General features: G+C 35.0%; 1 protein-coding gene across 8 annotated transcripts in view; it reads left to right on the top strand.

The window, feature by feature from the left end:
• Ptbp2 (polypyrimidine tract binding protein 2) overlaps nt 1–22,022 on the top strand; it is a 65,907-nt gene extending 43,885 nt beyond the window's left edge. The window contains exons 8-14 of one of the 8 annotated variants that reach the window (XM_006501732.2): nt 253–448; nt 14,543–14,697; nt 16,118–16,151; nt 16,577–16,669; nt 19,758–19,974; nt 20,079–20,156; nt 20,306–22,022. In XM_006501732.2, coding sequence (XP_006501795.1) covers nt 253–448; nt 14,543–14,697; nt 16,118–16,151; nt 16,577–16,669; nt 19,758–19,974; nt 20,079–20,156; nt 20,306–20,435 — 903 coding nt within the window. In that variant the 3' untranslated portion in view covers nt 20,436–22,022. Of the gene's footprint in view, nt 1–252; nt 449–14,542; nt 14,698–16,117; nt 16,152–16,576; nt 16,670–19,757; nt 19,975–20,078; nt 20,157–20,302 lie in introns of all 8 variants that reach the window. The other 7 variants (XM_006501731.2, NM_001310711.1, NM_019550.2 and 4 more) reach the window with 7 other exon arrangements.
• Nucleotides 22,023–22,312: the final 290 nt, after the last annotated feature.

Here is a 22,312-nt window from a genome sequence, read left to right as displayed (position 1 = left end):
CAGTTTGTTTGCTTGTTGTTTTTATTTTAGGCTGTTTTACAGCTTTTTATTTTATTTAAAAGTGTTATATTGATGATGAAATGGTTATATTTTAGAGTTAAATAGCATTGCCTACTTAAGGAAGGCAGTGAGTGGTAGAAACTAACACATTTAGAACAGTACCATGGCTTGATATGTGAAATTTTAATCCTTTTCCTGTTTTTGCTAATTTTCAAATTTATGATGGCTGATATATTTTATTCACTTTTACAGGCCCTAGATGGTCAAAATATTTATAATGCTTGCTGTACCCTAAGGATTGATTTTTCCAAACTTGTGAATTTGAATGTAAAATACAACAATGATAAAAGTAGGGATTATACTCGACCTGATCTGCCATCTGGAGACGGCCAGCCTGCGTTAGACCCAGCCATTGCTGCAGCATTTGCCAAGGAGACATCCCTACTAGGTAGGACTTTTACTGTCTGTAGCACCTTTCCTCCATTGCTCTCTGGGAAAGTGCCTGGTGACCTACTGTAAGTATGATTGACCTTGGACTTCATACCTTAACAAATGACATGGAGAGTTTATGAGTTTTCTTGCATATTCAGAGGGTTGTATGAATTCCATTACAAGGAAGCCTTTAACTTCCTGAGGATAACTAACTAAAAGTATCTTCATCTTACCCCTCTTTTATCACCTCTCTTTTCCCACATATAACTCCCCTAAAATAAATGAAGAAAAACTGGAATGAAAAAGAATGTTATTAAAATATGTATGCTTCAGATTTGGCGTTCTGTCTAAACCAAAGGTCTTTATGTGTTCTTGTTAGGGTGATTTTGTTTGCTTTAGCAGCATGCAGAAATAACAAAGTATTTACGAAGATGAAAATAGGAGTCCATGGGTGCATGGAATTTTTTAAAAAAGTATAGTCCACCACAAATGTTGAAAAATTGTACATGAAGATTTTTCTAGAACATGCTTATTGCTCTTCTTTGGATGTGGTTATCATTATTTTAATTTACCCCTAAAATGGATGGATCTGTGCTACTTACATAAAGTGCAGTATAAAAACAAGCAGCTGGAAGTTGATTGACCGAAGAGTAGGGGAAATGTAAGTTAGAATAAGCAAACTGATAATGTCAAATTTTAATCGTTTTCTTTAATTTGTCCTGTTTTGAAATTTCACTTTGATATTTTTAATACTATCTTCATTTTTATTTCTGTGTGGATGTTTTCTCTGCATGTATGTTTGTATACCACCTGTGTAGAGTGCCTGTGAAGGGCAGAAGAGGGCATCTGATTCTCTGGAACTGGAGTTTACAGTTGTTAGCTGCCACATGAGTTCTGGGACCCGAGCCCATGTCTTCAACAGGTCACTAAGTGCTCATGACTACTGAGCCATCTCTATCCCCAAGTATAGTATCTTGAAATGAAGGTTACTGGCTAGAGAGAATCCAGATTGATGGTTGAGAAAGAAGAAAGTAGCTTCTAAAGTTTTAGTTTATGCCCATCATTTTACAAAACAGATGAGTGTTGAAAATACTTATTACAAACATGTAACAACTCCATTCACTTGTAAATGTATAAAAATGATTGGTATGAATGCAAAATGAGTCTAATGCTCAAGAGCAGTTGTTTGCAGTTAATTTTCAGGAGGACATACAAAACTGGTGACCCTTTATTAGCATTTGCTGTCTCCAGCACCATGCGCTGCTGTTTGTGACTAAAAATAGTAGGTAGATGGTTTAGGTTCTTCCTATTAGCAGTGTTCCTGACAGAATTTTATTTGCACTGTAGGTTTGGTTGAAGCCTTGGTTTATAGTTAGCAGTTTTTAATGGCAGTGTCAAGATTGAGATGATAATAAATGACATGCAGCTTTTAACTCTGTTGGACATAACTTTTACAAAAAGAGTAGAAAGACCTGTAATTGTAGCTTCTGGTTTTTAGGCATTCTTCTACACTTCCCCGGTATGTTAATGAAACCTTAAGTAGCCAAACTAAATGGGTAGTAGCAAAGATTTTATAGTCTAGAAAATTAAACAATCACATATCGCTTTGTAAAAAAAAAAGTTATGGGTAAAATACGAAAGAAATGTGCCATTAAAACACTGTTGATAACATGAAAGGATTCTAAGAAACTATGTGTATGTTTGGATCCTAAATAGAGGCATATTTTTTAGGTCATTTGGAATTTTCTAGGGAACCGAATAACTCTTTGTTGTGATCTTAAGGCTTTGGTTAGAAAATATAAAGAAAAAAAAATCTTTAACAGCATGGAACTGGAGATGGCTCAATTTTTAAAGTGCTTGCTCTGTTGGCATGATCTATACTAAGTTTGAATCTCAAGTACTTATAGGAAGCCTGCATAGTAGTCACCATTTTTAACCCCAGGGTGGGGAGTAGAGAAGAAGGGGACAGTAGGAAATGGAGGACCCCTGGAGCTCATTAGCCAACCTCATTGGTGAGTCCAGGTTAAATTTGAGGAACTAGGCTTGCTTTACCAAACTCTTCATAAGTGGACTTTTTACTTTAACTCTTCTCAAATTGGTTTTAAAAGTTTAACTTTCAAAACTCCAATAATAGATTCTGTAAGTTACGGTATTCATAAGAGATACATTCCTACTAACCAGTTAAAGTTTTGACTTTAGGAAAAAAAAACAGTTATATTTAGAACTTATAAGAAGAAATGATAATTTTAATAACTTATAATGAATATACTTATAATCTTCATTGGTTATTTTTGTTTTTTTGCTGTAGTACATTGAATCTTTGAAAGTGGACATTAAAGTATTTTTTATTAAAAATCTTTACCTTAAATTATTTTCTAAGATGATACTTCTAGAACTATTGAATAAAAATATTAAAGATTATTAATAGCTTTACAAGTTTCTTCCTGGAAGATATGTATTAATTTGAGATAATATAAATGGTGTAGAAGGTTGTATTTTTGCCCTGTCAGCACACCTTTCTTGGTTGAGACAATGTCACTGTGTCAAGAGAACTCTGGAAATTTGCTTTCCTCCCAGGTTAGCCCTGTACTCTTGACTTTTTTTTTTCTGCCTCAACTTTACTAATGCTGAAACCACTGTTTTGTTCTTATACTTGACTTCATTACTTTTTTTCAAAGCATATTAAATTACTGGGGAAATGTATCATTAATTAGAAACTATTTTGTAGTTTTAAAATACTTGTTTATAATTTTTCAGTTGTCTGGAGTCTTTCAGCTGGTGTGTTAGGTAGTTCTTAACAAAGTACTTACTAGAGATTTAGGTTTGATTAGGATATGAGCTGAATCTTGAACTTGCTTAGGTCTGTTACTTTTCAGAAGAGTATTTTTAGTAACTATTCTCATTTTTTAAAAAAAAATAAAGTTTATGTCTTTTTAAAACTAAGGTCTTGATCTTGCCTTAATACCTATTGCAGTCTTGAAATAGTGAGACTGTAAGTCTGTGCTGTGTGTCCAGCTCAGTGCTATGTTTCTGAAAAGTTGTTCTTGACACTTTCCAGGGGCATCTAGTGCTCCATTAGTGATGTCGCCACTATAAAATGATAACTGTCTTTTCTCTATTTTTTGCCTCATAGGATATTTTATCGGGTGACTTCAGAGTACAACCAAAGTAATAGTGGCGAGATTCCGTTCTTGGTCAGTCTTTCTGATGCAGAACTCCTGAAATAATTGCTACCGTGCCCCTTTACTGAAAAGACTATACTTATATTCTTTCAAATATATGAGGGTTCACTTTGCTTTTTATATTTAGCTGCTTCAATGAATGTCTTTACTTTTCAAAAAGATTTTATTTTAAACACTATTTTTAAACTATCACTTATACCTGGTTTCCCTCCCTCTTTTACTGAGAATCACAGTATTTTGGTAAATGTAGTTAATATTTAGAGAAGGAAAACACAGTACTTTGTAGATACTTAGAATGTAACATCTAAATAACATAATCATAAGCTTCACAGTATATTTATTCACTCACATACCTCTTTCAGAGAACAAGTTGGTCAAAATTATTTACTATAAGTACACATTAAAATTTTTGTCAAGGTAAATGTTAATATATTAAGAGGTGGGTAGCTTTAGAAAATTGTTAGAAATGATTTTTCATGATCATGTTGCCACTTAAAAATATTAGAGCAACTAATCTGTCAAAAGAATAGAGTTTGAATAAAGTAGCACCCATTCTTAGAATAACAGTATTAGTAGAGGTTGTGCAGTTAGTTGATGGTCATGAGGAGATAGAACATTTTTCATGAAGGTTAATTTGTACTTCTTGTGTAATGGTGCTTTTCCAAATGTGTTGGCTGTGGACATCACTGAAAATCAGTGGGAGTGGGCCCAACACATTCATAACGTTTTTAAATATCCCAAAATATTTTAGTGAAGCAGGAGTTGAAAATTAAATGCTATTGGAATTTTTATACCAAATTTTAGGGTTTTAGTAATTACTTATTATGTCCTCATAAAAAGACATCATTGCACAGTCTATTTTAATATTCATGTCATAATTTACTTGGTATAATTCTGATAAAATGTTATTGTTAATCTAGGTTTACTATGTTTCCCCCTTTTATGTGTAATCCTAAAATTACCAAGTTTATTTAAAACCTTGGAAGCTTTTTCTATTGTTGCTTTTAAGTGGGTCATTCACATGGTAATATTTTATAAATTACATTTATATGTCAGTCTTCCATGTCTTAGAATGAATCCCACATTTCTGTAATAAGATTAGTAGTGATCACTGTGAATTTACTTGTTTTTATTTCTATTGTGTTTTAAATCAAAGTCATATCTTAACTATCACAACAATATCCCCAGATTTTTTACCAAAACAAAATTTATCTACCACATCAAGAATTTCTGATTAATTGAGTAGAAACAAGAGTCTCACTATGTGGTCCAGGTTCCAGTATGGCCTTGCAAATTGCTATGTAGAACAGACTGCCCTTAGACTAAAATGTTTTATTCTTCAGCCTCCTGCATGCTGGGATTCCATGCCCTCCTGTGTCACCAAACCAGGCAGAGGGTTTTCTTTCTCCCTCGTTTTTAAATTTATTTATTCTTTCATTGAGAGCAGTTTTTCGCTTAGATAGTATATCCTGATTATGCTTTCCCCTCCCTCTCCTCCTCCTAGTTCCATCCTACCCTCCCCCAGTCAAATCCAGTCCCTTTTTGTCTCTCAGTAGTAAACAAAAAGGCTTCTAAAGGATAGTACCAAGATAAAACAAAAACTATCAAATCAGCATACGACAAAACTAGTAAAGAAAAATCAAAAGGTGTAAGAAACACATGTAGATATAGAAACTTATTAATCCCATAAAAAACACAAAACTGGAAACCATATAAAGGCCATGTAGTATAATAAAAGAAAAAATAAATTTAAAAAAGTAAAAATAAAAATTAAAAGGAGGAAAAGACCATGACTTGACATGACATGACATGAGACAGGAACTTCTTAAAGACAGTGAGTTCATTTTCTATTGGCCATCTATGGCTGAGCCTGGGGCTTTGCCCTTAAAGAGTGCTTTGTGTTTTCAATGAGACTCCCTTGAAGAAAACTAATTTTCATTCACCAGAGGTTATCAGTAGGAGATTGCTTTTAGGTTAGGAATGAGACGTGTCTACTTCTGCTTTCGGTTCTAGGACCCTGGTGCAGACCTGGGCAGACCCTCCCTCAGTCTGTGTGCATTGATCCTGTTGATTTACAGGGTTTTGTGTCCTCGGTAACCTTCTTCCCCTCCGGCTTTTAAACTCTGCCCACCTCTTCTACTGAGTGCCCTGAGCCCAGAGGTGAGGGATTTTGACTGAGACATAACCTTTTGGGGCTGAACATTTCAAGGTCTCTTCCCTCTCTCCATATTGTCTCACTGTTGGCCTATGTTTTTGTTCCTGGCTGCTAGGCAGAAATTTCTTAATGTGACGAAATATTTAACCTGCATCAAAATTTCTTAGTTTTAAAAGGTATTTATTTATGTTTGGTCTTTTTAGATACAATCTCAATATGTAACTCAGGGTCCTGTGCCAGTCCCTATATTTAAAAAAAAAAGTGGCTTTTTGTTTGTTCATCTTTTTAAGGTAGCCTTGTACAGAGCAAGATTCTGAGAGAGATAATTGATGTTAGTTGTTATTTATCTGCATAATTTCTTTTTGTACTGTGATAAGCCCTCTTTTCTGTCCCAACTTCAGTTTTATTGGTTTGATAAAAAGACAAAAAACATTAAATTAAGCTTTTAGAAAGTTGCTAGTTATACACTGCTCTGGTTGTTTCCCTGCGGGGTCATACATTCTTCCTGTGTGCACTGCGTTTGGGCTTACTGCATCTCTGAAGAAGACACTAGCATCTGGTTCCTCCATGGCTCCTCACTTGGTTGTGCTGGAGAGTGGTTGTGACTTACTATTACCACATGAAGCCTTCATTCTAGTTTTCTGCTAACCGGTTAGTATTCACTAGTGACTTCTGCCTTAGTATCTTTCATCAGAATGAGGAGTTTGAAAGATTGTCCTCCTTTCACATACTTCTTTTTCATTAGTTAGCAAAAACTTAAGGTTTTTTTTTTCCCCCTCAATAAGCTAGACCTTTGCCTTGTCATAGAGTGTGTGTGCGAAATAATTCTGGTCTTTCTTTCACTTACTTTTGGGGCTGGAAGCAGTACTGCAGACTAAGCCCCGAACCTCAGACCCTTTTGGGCATATGCTATGACTCAGCCTATCTTTAAGGCAGTGTAGAGCAAAAAATTCCTCAGTTTCTTTGCTAACAAATACAGTTGCTAGACAAAACATTTGCATGTATTTAGTTGTTTTAATTATGACTGGGTACAAGCATTCATTGTTGTGAAGTTTATGAATTGGTACAGGGTATAGGCTAGATTATTCCCAGTATCTGCTTTATACTTTAGGAGCCATTGCTTCCAGGTTCTAGTAGCCTGCGAGAGTAGCCTAGGGAGTCATTGATGCAGTTTATTCATGTGTGATTGTTGACTCACTTGCCCTTTCTCTGACTCCAGAATGGAAGGAACTGGGCAGGGGACTTAACAAAGCTACTAATCAAAGTTTATCCCAGGTTAGATATATTTCTTTCTCCAAAGAAACGCATCCCCATGAATCAAAAAAGATCAGAAAGCAATAGTATTTTCTTAATAAATAGCAGAAGATAATACATTATACCTCTTGTCATAATTGTGAGAACAGAAACAGACCCTGGTGTGACTGAGGCAGTGAGAAGTTTTCAGTTTAGTCATAATAAATTGGACCTTTTTACTTTCTTTGCTTGGCCCTTCTAGCCTTTCCCTTTCACTTCTCAAATAGTCTTTGTTCTACTTCCACGTCGCTTCTTAGACTGTAGAGTGTCCACATAGCACAGTACAACTGGGGAGTCTCTTCCATCCCTCAGCAGCAGCTTCCATAGCACAGACCCATCATTTTGATGAGGTCTAATTTACTGTCTTGTCTTAGTGGTTTGTGAGGTTCAATCGTGAAGGTGTGGTCTCTTTTCTAGCACTTTTGGTTTTAGTTTTTTCGAAAATTTTTTGTCGTTGTTTCAAACTAGCCGATTCTCCCAGTCTAACCAAGGCTGAACCTCTATTGAGTTACATCCGTTCTTTTTCAAATATTTTCTGGTGTGTGTTTATGTTCCATTCATGCTTGCGTGTTTCTATCGGTACCTTACTACCTTGTTTACTCTAGCTCTATATTCAGTATTATAAACATCTTTCCATCATTTTGTCATTTTCTTTCAAAATTATTTTGAATAATTTTAGTGCCTTTCTGTCAGTCTTCTGCTTTTAAAAAAACATTTCCTGAAATTACATTTGCCATTGGTTCCCTTTTTTGTGATTCTATAACTTATGCAGAAAAATGTAAACAGCTTTTACAAGACATTCCATTATACATGTTATATTAAGTATTTTATCATAGCACCAGGAGAAAAAACTGTAAGTGAGTATTGTAGCAGTAATAGAGCTGTTTTCATTGTTTCCATAATATATGCTAGTAAGACCTGGTTTTTCATCTGTGTATGTTCAAAAAACATGAATTACTGTAGTTTTTAATATTTTTAACATTTTTTAATTTGTTCATAGTGGTTTCTACTTCTAAAGTTTCTATTGAACCATTAGTAAAACATGCTTAGAAAGATGGAAACGCTGCTTGTTAATTTTGTGAATCAAAAGGTTCCCTTCAATTATTAAGGCGTTGCTAGAATTAAGTACCTTTTTTAAAGAGACTAGTGCTAGTGAAGAGTTGTGAACGCGTGAATACAAGGATTAGCAGCACTCTGTCCTGTCTCCCATTATTTAGTTCCTATTTAAAAATTTGACTCCACTGTCAAATACCTAGACAGATTATTTTAAGGATAGTTTCTCCCTACAGAATAACTAGAAAAATACCAGTTTAAAGAAAAACTACTTCAGATTTTATCTCTACTTAAAGTTCTTTATGTCATTTGTTGTGGCAGGAACATTTAAAATACAACCATTTACTAAGTGTTTCAGTCAGAGATGGATTCATCTAGAGAAGATGTTCTCATTAGATTGTAATATAGGTAAAAAATGCTACTGTATAGTAACATTGTCTCATGAGAGACATGAAACAGTTGTGCTGCCTACTGTATAAACATATAGTGAATATAGTTAATGTACAGTATATAATACTTGGTAATGTTGTTGAATGACTTGCTGGCTTTATATCATACCTTTTAAACATTATTTTAGGAAAGACTCCAGTAACTTGGAAAACTTACTGTACCATAGTGTCCCATGTTATTCCAGGAGCAGTCTTAATGCATATATAATGTATGTTCAAAGATGATCTGAGAAAATGTGGATTCTTGGTCTATTAATCTGTGTCTTATATTACTGTAGTTGAATTTTTGTATACTCTTAATGTTTACATCTTAATTCTTTTAGAAAAGAAATTGGGGAACAACTGTCATGACACCAGTCTGTAATCTCAGAACAGGACCAAGAAGATTGAGGATTTTAAGACTGAATAGCCTGAATTCTATAACAGTTCTATAATAGCCTTTGGCTCTAGAAGACTTGTTACAATGAAACCATGCTGCAGACTTAACTATAAGCTTACTATAGTCATGTGCACCTGTAATCCTATTTGGGAGGCTGAGGCAGGAATGTCATGAATTCAAGAACTGTCTGAAGCACCTAGTGTGAGACCTTGTCTCACCAGAATAATAAAACAGAAAGATGACAGCTACTGATGACATGTATGAAACTCAGAAAAGCTTCCTAAAGATTTACATCACATCTGTGTGTGCAGTTAGTGCAACAGAAGAAGGTAGCTTGAGGTGAAGTTATACAGGAGAGTTTCATCAACGAGAAAACACAAGATACATACAGAAGGTTTCAATTAGGTTCTTGATTTTAAGCATATTTTTTCATATTACTTTGAACAGAATACCAAGGTGTCTGATGATATTTTATATTCTAGTGGGAGGTGATTCCCAAGAATAGTTTTGATTTAAGATAATAAATGTAGTGTTGTTTTCTGAGAGTGAAATCTGTGATTCATGATCAGAAATAGCTGATGTATCTTCTAAAGAATCAGGAGGGTCTAAGGAGCTCTGTGTGCAGTGTAAGCAAAGGTGACACAAAGTCTGCGCTGTGTTTCACAAGGGACAAATATTTTGAATGGCACATAGAATAAATAGGAATGAGATGGTGCTACAAAAGGTTACAGAGCAAGATCTTAAGGATAATGTTATCTGTGAAATGTGAATTTTATACTGGAGTTATTAGCGTCTTAGCATCAAAAGCTTACCAAAAAAATAAGCTTCCAGGCATTCTCTATTTTATGAAGATAGATTATAATTATCCAAAATGTTAATTAATGTTTGCTGAAGGATCTATTGGTTGTCTGAATAATTGAGTAAGGATGGTCAGTTTAGTTTTTAAGAAACTGGCTTCATGGTGTATCTGGGGACTAAAGACAGGTTCACTAAATGCTTTTATTTTTATTTTTTATTTTTGTCTCAAAGAGTCTAAGATAGCATGAAATGAAATGTGGCAAAAGTAACTAAATGCAGTATATTTTAATGATAGTTATTTATAAAGAATGTGGCGCACGCCTTTAATCCCAGCACTTGGGAGGCAAAGGCAGGTGGATTTCTGAGTTTGGGGCCAGCCTGGTCTACAATGTGAGTTCCAAGACAGCCAGGGTTATACAGAGAAACCCTGTCTCAAAAAATCTTTAAAAAAAAAAAAAAGAATGAAATGTGAAGATACCTATGAGACAAAAGGGAATTTAGTGTAAAGATCTGTTTGTTTAAAGACAGGGTCTCACTGTGAAACTTAGGCAGGCTTGCAATATCAGGCTGCTCTCCAGCTCACAAAGATCCATGTGTGTCTGACTTCCAAGTGCTAGAAGCAAAAGCATGCACTCCCATACCTAATCTAATCTAGAATTTAAAATTTTAGTCTGAATTTTGGCAAGAGCTATAGGGAGCTGTGAATTTAGAAACCAGAGATTAATACTTAAAACTTTGCTTTAATTTACAATTTTCAAAATATAAGAGAACAAGATTAAATTGTTGAAGTAAAATTTTGGAAGTACATAATACACATTATTATTGTAGTAAAATGAGATTGAGGCTGGGGACATAGCTCAGTGGTAGAGTGCTTGCTTAACAGTTGCAAAGCCTGGCTTTAGTCTCCAGGACCTAAAATGAAAAGTGACGGCTGTGACAGCCAGATTAAAACTCACTGTGGCTCTTGACTGCACTGTCACCACAAGCTTGTCCACAGAAATAGAAAGCGTAGCAGGAGGAAATAGATTATACAGAAAAAACAAACAAAAAACCAAACCCACACAATAAATAACTGTCCAAAAGATGTTGCCATAGGATGGAGAAATGGCATGATAAATAATTACCCAAGAGGGAATGTTTGCAGTGTGGCAGAATTCATAATGATAATGTTGAAGTCCAGCATTCCTATGTAAGTTTTACAAAGGAGCAGCTATCTTGTAAAATTGACTTAACATTTATACATTTATGTAGAAATTCCACTAACATTTTGTAGGTTTTCTTGTTGCCACAAGTACTTATGTAAAATCTAAAAAGTTTCTGTGTGATGACAAAGTTAATTTTTCAGAGAAGAATATTTGGAAAAAAGCTGATATTTGTCCACAGAGGTTTTCAAGTCTCATGGAAGCTTGCGCTGTGCCTCTGGTTTAGAAGTGAAGGTAGTTTTTCCTGTTAGCAGCCTAGGGGAGAAATAACTGCACAGTGGAACATGTTAGTAAGGAGAAATGCTGTTTGCCATAGCTCTTAAAAACCAGTGGTTCCATATGGCAGGTGGCTTAGGACACAATTATGCAGGCCTTTGACATCATTTCACTAACCTGCTTTGTAGCCTCTTAGCCAGGAGTAGTGATAATACATAGATTGTGGATTAGCATTTAAACAAATGTAATAAGCAGCACTGGGGCTTGCAAGCTTACATTTTCCATTTTGGTAAGGTTCCTTATCTCTTCTTACTAAAAGAGAATTCATTGCTTCTGTTTTGAAACTTTTCTTGGGTGAAATTTGAGCAGTCTTTTTATTAAAAGGTAATATTTATTAAAATTCAGCTTAGACTTTTAAACTGTCTCTTGAATCTATAACAATTTACATTTGCCTTTTAATTCACAATTATTTTAGGTTCATTTAAATAATTCTCTTAATGACATTTTATGACCTAAAGCTTTATCTAAATATTTAACATCAAATTTGCTCCCTTATAAAACACAGATGTAAAAACCTGGAGTATTTCTTTTAAACAATTATGTTTTAATATTTAGTATTTTGAATAAATTCTCTACTTATTAATTTTTTTGATAATTTTGTTAGAGTATTGAATTGTTATCATGGGAAAAAAATGTATCTTAAAAGAAGAAAAAGAGTTTTCCCAAAAGTGAAGTAAGTACTAAGTATACTTAGATAGAAATCTTGTTAATAGTTTAATGATTTATTATTATTTTTTTAAATAAAACAGGAAAACAAGTAAGTGATTAGGACTGTCACTAGTCTGTAATTTTAACTACATACCTTGATACTCCTTTTTAAATGTCATTACAGCATTCTTTCTTTGAAATGAATTGTCTGTTAAATACCTTAGTACTTTTTAATATTAAGGGTACTATTTATAAAATATTACCAAAGATTGTAGGGAATCTCTTAATGTCTGATAGGGAGCTCCACAGATCAAAATATGACATTAATACTAAAATAGGTTTTGAGTTTTGATTCTTGATTTTTCTCATTGGTATGCATAGGAGCTTTATTCTGTGCATCAGGCTTAAGGCTAATAGAGTACATGATTATATGTTCTCTTGGTTTTAATTTGGTTGTAAAAGTCAGTAGGTATAACTCAGATAAAAGCTTGTTCTCCTCAGTCATTTTAAGTGTAAAAGGGAGACATGAGAGCAAAAGGTTTCAATTTTGTTTTAGCCTAGTTACAAAGCTCAAGGAGCTCGGATCCTAAACAAGAGATGTTAAGAGTTAGAGGTACAGAGAAAAGACAAGAGATCTGAAAATTCCTGAGATTGTTTTATTTTTGTGTTAAGTTATGGCTGGGTTTTCAGTAAAAGTTTTTTGAGTTACTGGCCTTGAGAGCATCTCCTTACCTGTTAAAATTGAAAATAGCCCATAAATGAAGTTGATTTCATTTGTTGTAGGAAAAGAGCTTACCAAATACCTGTTTTGAAGTCGTTACGTAAAAGAGAACGTGAGGCTTAACATGGAACTTTTTTTTGCTGTTGCTTTTAGAGTATTAAGTAAGGTTGGTGGCTTTGTTTTTGTTTAGTTTTCCCAATATTAATTCTGAGTCTCATAAAGACCATAGAATTTAGCAACATATTACTTTTTCTTCCAAGAGGTAGCCAATTAAAGCTACTAAAACAAAGAAATGATTTGACAATATAATTACTACATCTGGTATTTCCACTATTATTAAATAATTGTATTGTCAGCCAAACCGCCTAAAAATGCTGGGTGTTTTCCTTGTGTAGCTTTGTTTGTAAGCATGGAGAGGTCACTTACCAAGAGAATATAAGAGAAAAAATACTGAGTGTGAGTGTCTAGTTTATAAGTGTACATATGTCCTCTGACAAAAAGTAAAGTTATTCTTAAAATGTTAAATGGAAATAACGTGTGAGGTGTGGTGAGAAGTACTGTATTTAATATGAAGAAGTAAGTCGGGGTCAAGGAGATGTCCTGTTGGGTAAAGACAGTACTGTCATGCCAGGCATAAGGACCTAAGCGCCGATCCCCAGAACCAGGGTGAGAAAGCCTGGAAGGGCTGCACCATCCTAACTCTCGTGCCCGCCTCGCTGAGTCAGCCTGGGGTTCAAGAGAGACAGTACCCAACTCAGAGCACAAAGGCAAAGGGCAGTATGTGATTCCTCCACACGTGCACAATTACCTTATCAAGCATACATACCACATACAAGAAGAAATAAAATGGGCTAATAACTAAAATAATATTGGTTCATGATTGTTCAGAAGGTATGATGATACTACTGGTTTTATTATTTTAGCCTTTGTAATTTTATTTAAGTTAGAACATTCAGAAACAAATGTAATCCCCAAGGAAAGTGGACAAAAAACTGCAAAATACACTCACCCAGAACAATTTTATAATTGAGAATCTTTTGTGTACCTACCTTTAGTAGGGTGCACACAGAAGAGGAAGAAAGCCTGAATGATGAGGAAATTGGAGGAGATGTTTTCACGTAGAAACTTAGGAATTTTCACTCTAAATTGTTGAAACTTCCAGTGAAAGGTGGTTTTACCTCCGTAAACCCATGTAAAAGCTGACAGGCAGAGTACGGTCCCGACTAGTGAAGTAGCAGTAGACCCAGAGTGATGCATAAGAACAAGAACGCTATCAAAAGAAGAGAAACACAGTGTGAATTTACAAAGGCACAGTGAAGGACTGTTTCTAAGCAAGTATGTCATTAGATCCGGATCATTTAAGTATAGGGCTGGGGCCATTTTTATGTCAAGGTGTAAACTCTGTACTGATTTGGATTATACTTGTCAACAAATAATAAATACTAGGTAAATGGGAATTTAAGGGTTGAAAATGTTTGGGGTTCATTTTGTTTCTACTTCAGTATGAAATTGAGAATGCAACTTGTCACATTTTTAGGACATTTATATGAATTGTTTAGGTGGATTTGTCTGTACTAACTGAATTTTGTATGAAAACAAATTTGTGTATAGGAAGTGAACTATGTTTGTTCTGTAGCAGTGAGAAGTATCACTGTGGTAAAGGGTTTCTTATACCTACCTCTCACTGTAAATGGTGGAAATGAGTGATACCATGTATGTAATATGTTAACATTATACAGGTATGTACCTTAGTTCAAATAATAAACGACTGTTGAAATCGATTATTTTTCTATAACTGCTCCACACCAACAAAACACTTTTCTAAACATCAAAAAAATTGACTTACAGGAACCATTTGGAACGGTCACCCATAAGCCATGCAGCCATTCTGCTTAAATTGGTTTTGTAAACGACTTGTGTGTGTTTCGTAAAATATGCTTTATTTTAAAATTAGGGCTTCCTGTTGCAGCTGTTCCAGGGGCTCTCAGTCCTTTGGCTATTCCAAATGCTGCTGCAGCAGCTGCTGCCGCTGCCGCTGGCCGAGTGGGCATGCCTGGAGTCTCAGCTGGTGGCAATACAGTCCTGTTGGTTAGCAATTTAAATGAAGAGGTTAGTGAAATCATTTTTAATGGCTTTTTCATCTCCATTTCATTTGTGAAAGTTTTTCATATTTCATTTTGCACTTGCCTTTCTTTTTATGTATATTCATTAGCCAAAATATCTTTTGTATTTCTGCTTCTGAATAAAATCTCCGTACTTGTTTAGTTAGTGCTGTTTCTCTAGACAGTCATATATCTTTATATATGTATATAGATTCTAATATAGCTACCTATTTTTCCTAAGAAAAATATGGTGAAGTACCGTAGTCTGGCTTTTTATTTTTCTGTTATTCTCAAAGGCAAACGTGATCTACTTTGCAAGTGTAACTGTGAAATGATTTTGCTCTTTGCCTTTTCTAATGATTTGCTTGTTCATTTCATGCTTATGTGTCATTGCGTTTTTTTTAATCTTATTTTATGTGAACTACTCTAATACATTTTTCTTTGAAGGTTCTTCCAAAGATCTTGACGAGGCACTCTTCCAGTCTTTCTTAGTAATTTTTTCTTTGCAGTTTTTAGTCATTGTCTTCTACAAATATATATTTCAACTTTACCCTGCACCCTTTTGTTAAATATAGTTGCTGTTATTTTCTTCAGTTGTACATTTTATGTCTGATATATTTTATTTTGATTGCTATGAAAGCTGGTATGAAATGTGGGACCCTCAAATGTATCAGTTTATTATGTCTAATTTGAGTATTTGTCTTATTTTTGGTTGGCCTCTGTTAATAATAAACATAACCTAATTTTGTCGTTTAGTACTGTTATCATTCACAGTTCTGCATGCTAAAATGTTTGAATCAGAGTGCCTTTACGACTTGCCTGCATTTCATAACCAGCCATGCTTATGCAGTTAAAGTTCAAAGTTTAAAGCCCTATGCATGCGTCCCTTCCCATGTTGAGATGAAATGCTGTATTTACTCTTTGATAGATATGTACTTTACCCATATTTGTCTTGGATGACTACATTTTGCTCAGTTTTTCTTGTACAGTACATAAACCAACCATTTTCTGACCAAATTCCTGCATTTCCTATGTACTGACCTATATTTTATTTTTTTTTTGTTCCCCAATTCCTTATTTTTTTCTTCTGCATTGCTGTTTCCCTTCCCCATTTCATCCTTTTCCCTGTGTGTTCACCTCCCCTCTCCTTGTCTTCTCCCAAATGCCCGTTCCCTTCCCTGTCTTATCCTTATTTTCCTTGTCCTTGTCTTCATTCCCTGTCTCCATTCCCTATGTTCATGCTTCTGTGCTTGAACAAATGTTCCTCGGACCAACTTGCCCCAATTAACCGCCTTGAACCATGATCCATGACCACCTCACCATTCTGCGGGAACCACCCTTCGTTATGGATGATCTGTTCATCTCCGCTCTTCCTCGACTCTTCTCTCTTCTTGTCTTACGCTGCTTGCTCTTCTCTCCTTCTAAAGATGGTTACGCCCCAAAGTCTGTTTACCCTCTTCGGTATGTTATTGTTAGCACTATACTTTTATTATTGATTTGATTTTTTTTGTTTCACCTTAATTCTTATTTGTAGCTAGCACTTTGGCTTAAAGTTGAATAGTAAATCTTTTGCTATTTTTCTTTGCTATTTAAAACTCTCCATAGACACAAAGTTTGTTTTAATGCATGCTGATTTATTTTGCATGGTTTTTAATTTAATATCATTCACATAGCTTTGAGGGTTTATCAAAAATTATTCTTTTCAAAATTCACTGTTCAAAATCTTGTTCTTCTTTATTCATTTGTGTAAATGGTGAGATTGAGTGAGTGATCATGTTGATGTCTGAATGTTTCATTGATGTGTCAGAAAGATAATCAATCGTTAGCTGACTTTCACATAAAATTAATTCCATTTCTGGATTACCTCTCTGTGGCTCCACCAAAAGGTGTTTATGGAGATGTGCAGCGCGTGAAGATTCTGTACAATAAGAAAGACAGTGCTCTGATACAGATGGCTGATGGGAACCAGTCCCAGCTCGGTAAGAGGGGGCTACCTTCCCTATACACTGAAATTCTACATTTAAATGCAGTAGTCCATATCTGTGACTAAAAACAGACCCTTGTAATTCAGAGATCATTTGTGACTTTTTAATGATCAAGTCTGAAAATGTTATTAACTTTTATATTTTTATAGTTTATACATAGTGTGTCCTTGTTTTGCTTTATTTCTAACAAATTGAGCACAGCTTTATGTAAAAGGATGTTAGCCCCAAAACTGAAGTGACTTTTGCTTAAGAGATTAGAAATAATTGTTCATATAGGTCATAAAATCCTATTCAATGTCCTTGTGTTTTTCTAAAATCACTTTAGATTTTGACTCAGTTTGGCAGTGGAAGGGGAAATATCCTTTGAGTTGCTGAGTTTTACAAAACAAAAAATCTTCACCAATGCTTAATTCAAAGGCATAAAATGTAGTTCAGTCAAGTTCCAGGTATATCACTGTCTTTCACACATGCTTCAGTGTAGAATACAACTGCATGCTCAGAATGTGATTATTTGTAACTATCACCAGGCTCTTAGCTTCTAATTTGATTCATTGCAATTCAAGAACGACGCTACCTTTTTCTGACTGCATTCACATTTTTAACTTTGGAATTTACCATTTTTGAAGGGATTAATTGTTACAGCAATCAGGAGCTCTGTGAACTTGGTAGGTCAGATACAAAACTATCTGATTTTTCTGGTTTAAAGTGGCAATACATATTTTAAATGTGCTAGTAGCTTAAACATTGATATTTGGTATGTCATTTTCTCCTGGGTTTATGAACATGCTTTTCTTCTGAGGTGAGTTGTTGCTATTTTGTTATCACTGAATTAATTAATTAATTCATTCATTCATTTTTAATGCTGGGTATCAAATCCAGAGATTTGTACATGCTAGGCAAGTTCTCTGAGCTAAAGCCCCAGCTCACTGTTGTTTATGTATAGTGCCTTTCTTTGTAAGTAACATTTGACAGTGTTACTCATGAACAAAAAACATTTTCAGGTACTTCCTTCTCTTATTTGTATTTGAATTGAGTATGGCTTTATCTTCCTTTAATTAATAACAAGTCATCATGAGATATGGGGACTAACACATTTATTCGGAACACTTTTTGTTTTCATTTTATATAAAGACTCACTTTAAACAAGTGGTACCTTAATCCTTATTGTGCTTGATTGTCACAACAAAATACTATGATGTAAAGTTGAAACAACAGAAAGTAGTTTTCTCGAAGTTGTGGCTGACATATTTGCAGATCAAGGTGCTGATACCCATGGAAGGCTGTCTTGTTGAGCCTCGTGACAGCACTTTTACCTGCTATTCCTGTTTGTACCCAGCCTGAGCATACTGAATGGATTCACTTCTTTCTTCTTTGCTTCAACAGAGTATCTGACTGAGAAACTTAAAGAAAATAGGTTTACTTTTAGCTTACAGTTTGAAGGTTTGGTCCATCACAATGAGGCAGTCCCATCAGCAAACACTTGAGGTAGCTGGCCACAGTGAGGTCATAGCCAGGAATCAGAGTGGTGAATCAGTTAGCTGGGATACAGCTTGCTTTTTATAATCTTATGTTGTCTAGAATGCAAGTCCATGGGATATTGCTGTCCTTAGTTATTGTGTGCCTTTCCATCTGAGTTCATCTAGATCCCTGCTGTGACTCTAATACAGTTTATTATATCGTGACCCTTTCAATCATAAAATTTTGTTGTTACTTCACAACTAATTTTGTTATTGCTATAAATCGTAATCTAAATACTTGACATGCAGGATATCTGATGTATGACTTCTGTGAAACGATCATTTGACCCCCAAAGGTGTGACAGCCGACAGGTTGAGAAGTACTGATCTAGTTAATCCTTCAGGGGCTTGTCTCTTAGGTGTTCTAGATCCTGTTGTGTTAACGCTCAGTATAAACCATTGTGTAAAACCCTTTAATACAAAGTGAAGGATCTTTTAAAAATAGCCTCCCTCCCCCCGCCTCCCTTAATGTGCCTAGACTTGTGACTAAAGAAAACACTTAACTCTTTGCTAATATTAGGCAAGTTCTCAGACTGGAGCAATGGCTCAGCCATTAAAGGCTAGGTTAACAACCAAATATATTAGCCAAGTTCTCTTTGGAAGACAACCTGACAGGTACCTAAGGAAGCCATATGATATCTTCTTACCATGTGCTGTGTTTTGTCTTCATGTGTCCTAGAATTTGAAGGGAAAAAATAATCAAATGATTTGAATAAATTATGGTGACTTTAAAGGTACAGGGTACCCATAGATGATATTTAGTGAGATATGAACTTCTGCAACAGATGGTTAAGATGCCTCTGTAGAAGTGACTTCAGAAAAATTATTTGACAAAATTGAGAGAAGTGTTAGAGAATACTTTTTAGCCAGAGAGCATTATAAAAAATACACTACTAAGATGCCATTACATTATGGCTTGGATAGTGTCTTACAGCATCATTCCCCACAAGCTGTTAATGCATCACTTCAATTAATATTCTGTGCAGAGAGGCTGGGAGGAATGCAAGGGTCAGGCTGGGAAATGTAGCTACATTAAAGAGTAAGTTTAGGTTTTGTTCCCAGGGATGTTTATTAAGTGATGCCATGGTCAGAGTTATAACCTGTGAAAGTCTTTTAACTGATCTCTCTCTGTGTATAGAATGGATGGGGGTTAGAAACAGATCCAACAGCAAGGCAGGTAAGGAATTGGAGTTACCCAGATCTAGTGACTAGTGAGAAACAGAGGGAACATGAATTTGATAGGGAATTGAGAGGACAGTCCTAACCCTGCTGCCCAGGAGTTATAACACACTAGGAAGCCGAGCAGCAGGAAGGAGGGATGACAACTATATTTTTCTTGTGGCCATTAAAATCCAGTTCATCATCAGGATTCTTATAGTAGATGCTTGTAGACATTGTTCTTGTTCAATGAAGGAAGTTTTTTGGTGCAATACTTTGTCTAGTAGAAATAAAAAATGGTAATAAATTCATGATTTTTAAGTTGTAAGAAAATTCAGAATTTCCAAATTAGAAGTATTTTTATCCTAAACTTTTGATATTTTAATAGGTATTCTTTATTTTCCTAGCCATGAATCATCTTAATGGGCAGAAGATGTATGGAAAAATTATTCGTGTTACTCTCTCTAAACATCAGACTGTGCAACTACCTCGAGAGGGACTTGATGATCAAGGGCTAACAAAAGATTTTGGGAATTCACCACTGCACCGTTTTAAAAAACCGGGATCCAAAAACTTTCAGAACATTTTCCCTCCTTCTGCTACCCTTCACCTGTCTAACATCCCGTGAGTATCTATTTCAGCTCATGACTGAGCACAGTCATATTATCAGCCAAGCAGGTCTATGGTTATCTGTATTCATCTGGACTCTCCCTGTCTTCTTTTTCTAGCCCTTCTGTAGCAGAAGAGGATCTGCGAACTCTGTTTGCCAACACCGGGGGCACTGTGAAAGCATTTAAGTTTTTTCAGTAAGCAAGCTTCTTTGTCTTAAAATGTGTGACTTGATAGAACTTAAATTTTTTTTTCAAATATATCTATTTATTTACCTCAAATGGGTGAAAATCAGTGTTTAAACTCTTCTTATGAAGTATCTAATTTCATAATTTTGTTTCAGAAGAGATCACAAAATGGCTCTTCTTCAGATGGCAACAGTGGAGGAAGCTATTCAGGCTTTGATTGATCTTCATAATTATAACCTTGGAGAAAACCATCATCTGAGAGTGTCTTTCTCCAAGTCAACAATCTAAGCACGGGAGATGAAGATGGCGGGCAGATCCCATTGTTGGTGTCATCACCTATTGACTGTTCAGAAAAGTGGGGACCAGAGTTTGATTTTTTTCATGCTGTTATCATTCCTTGGTTATAAAATGAAATGGCATATGTAAAGGCAGAGTTGCTAACTGCTGTGTTTCATCTGTTCAATAGGGAAGCCATTTTTGTCTGTTTAAATTTTTAGTTTAATTTTGCTTTTTTTTTTTTTTCCAACTTAGTTGACATACGTGCCTTACAAAGGAAAACTAGTGTTGCTATTCTGCATTTACTAGGAAAAAGGAATTGGTTGTTTAGGGCACATCGTTATGTGGGAATTAAAATATGTTTGGGCAGGGGTGTGTCAAAAGGTTAAGTTTTTATTTCTCCTGCTTGGAACTTTCTTTGAATTATTGGCTTATCACATTTCTTTCTATTTAATCTAATAAGATACTTGATACTGAGAGTATAAAACAGCATTTTTAGTTTTTACTATCTTAGGCTTTATTGCTTTTGAAAACATTGGCCTTTTGTATCTCACAAATCTGGTCTAGATTCAGTTATGAATGTAGGCATTAGTTAAAATTAACAAGATGCAGAGTATTAATTTCTTAAGACAAGTGATTTCTGTAAGTTTGAGCCCTATGTGGAAAGCATTGTGGAACCTTAACCTTTTTGTACACACTCTTGTGGGACGTGTCATATAAATGTCAGCACTAAGTAATGTCTTGTTTGTGGCTGAATATTTTTCGTAGATGTTTTTGAAGTTGACATGACTTACGTGCATTTAAATATATATTGCCATCCTTAGTTTGTAATTAAGATTTGGAAAATGGTTGTGGATTTCTGAGCATGTGCAGACTGGTCTAGCTAGTTCAGGAACTGGTGCATGTATTTTTCAAAGACAAAGAAAGTGTACTGCGAAAACTTGCAGGAAGATTAATTTTGTGGCAGTTTTCTAAAACTGACAACCAGGTGGGACCAAAGTTTATGTGCCTTTAGTCTTAATTTACCTTGCATTGTAATATTCAGTTTTAATAAATCTTCAAAATATTTTGTATTTAGGAATAGATCTGACTTTAATAAAAACATGGCTCAGAATCTACAGGTCAAATTTATTTGAACAGTTCTTGTCAATCTGAATTGTTGATTCTGTTAAATGACCAATACTTTTTGAAATTGATGTACTTAGTTTCAAGATTCATAGATTCTGTTATCTATGTAGACAGAATGGTCATGTATATTTTCTATTAGTTGAGTTTTTACATCTTTAGAAATGTAAAATTCAGTATAGTTTGAAAGCGGCACAATTAAAAATTAATTTTCTAACAAAGTTGGGAGGTTTGATGGTTGTTTAATTTCACTTTGTGTGTACTCTGCTTACCTCTGTAGCATGCTCAATAAACACTTCTGTAGCTCTGTATTCACCTTTTCTGTCTTTCTCTGCTGCCTTTTCTCTCTCTCCTTTGTTTTCACTCCACTGTGCTTCTGAGTTCATGTTTACTCTGCCAGGGTGGGAAAGGAGTAATACTATCACAATCCTATGGCTTTATACCATAAATAAATCCAGATGCTGTGAAAATGCACCAGCTGTTCCTTTTTTTAATGCAAAAGTCGGTAACTGCTTTTTCAGGAGGACACATATTAAACATTTCCCACCCTGTTTATAATCTGCTTTAAAGACATAACTTCTATTGTAGCTTGTTAATTCTCTCTATCTCTTTTGTTGTTGTTGTTGTTTTCCCGTAGATTTATGCACTAATAGGTCTTTTGGATTTGCCATGCTCTCTTGCTGCAGTTTCATCTTTCATCTTTGTGTCTGCTCTAGATTTCCTACTAATTTTAGACTACTACTGAGTTTTAACAAAGGGTTCTG

This window comes from Mus musculus, chromosome 3 (genome assembly GCF_000001635.26).
Source record: "Mus musculus strain C57BL/6J chromosome 3, GRCm38.p6 C57BL/6J".
In the NCBI taxonomy this organism is placed as follows: Eukaryota; Metazoa; Chordata; class Mammalia; order Rodentia; family Muridae; genus Mus; species Mus musculus.
Note: the sequence above shows the minus strand (reverse complement) of the source record. Positions and strands in the feature narration are given on the sequence as shown.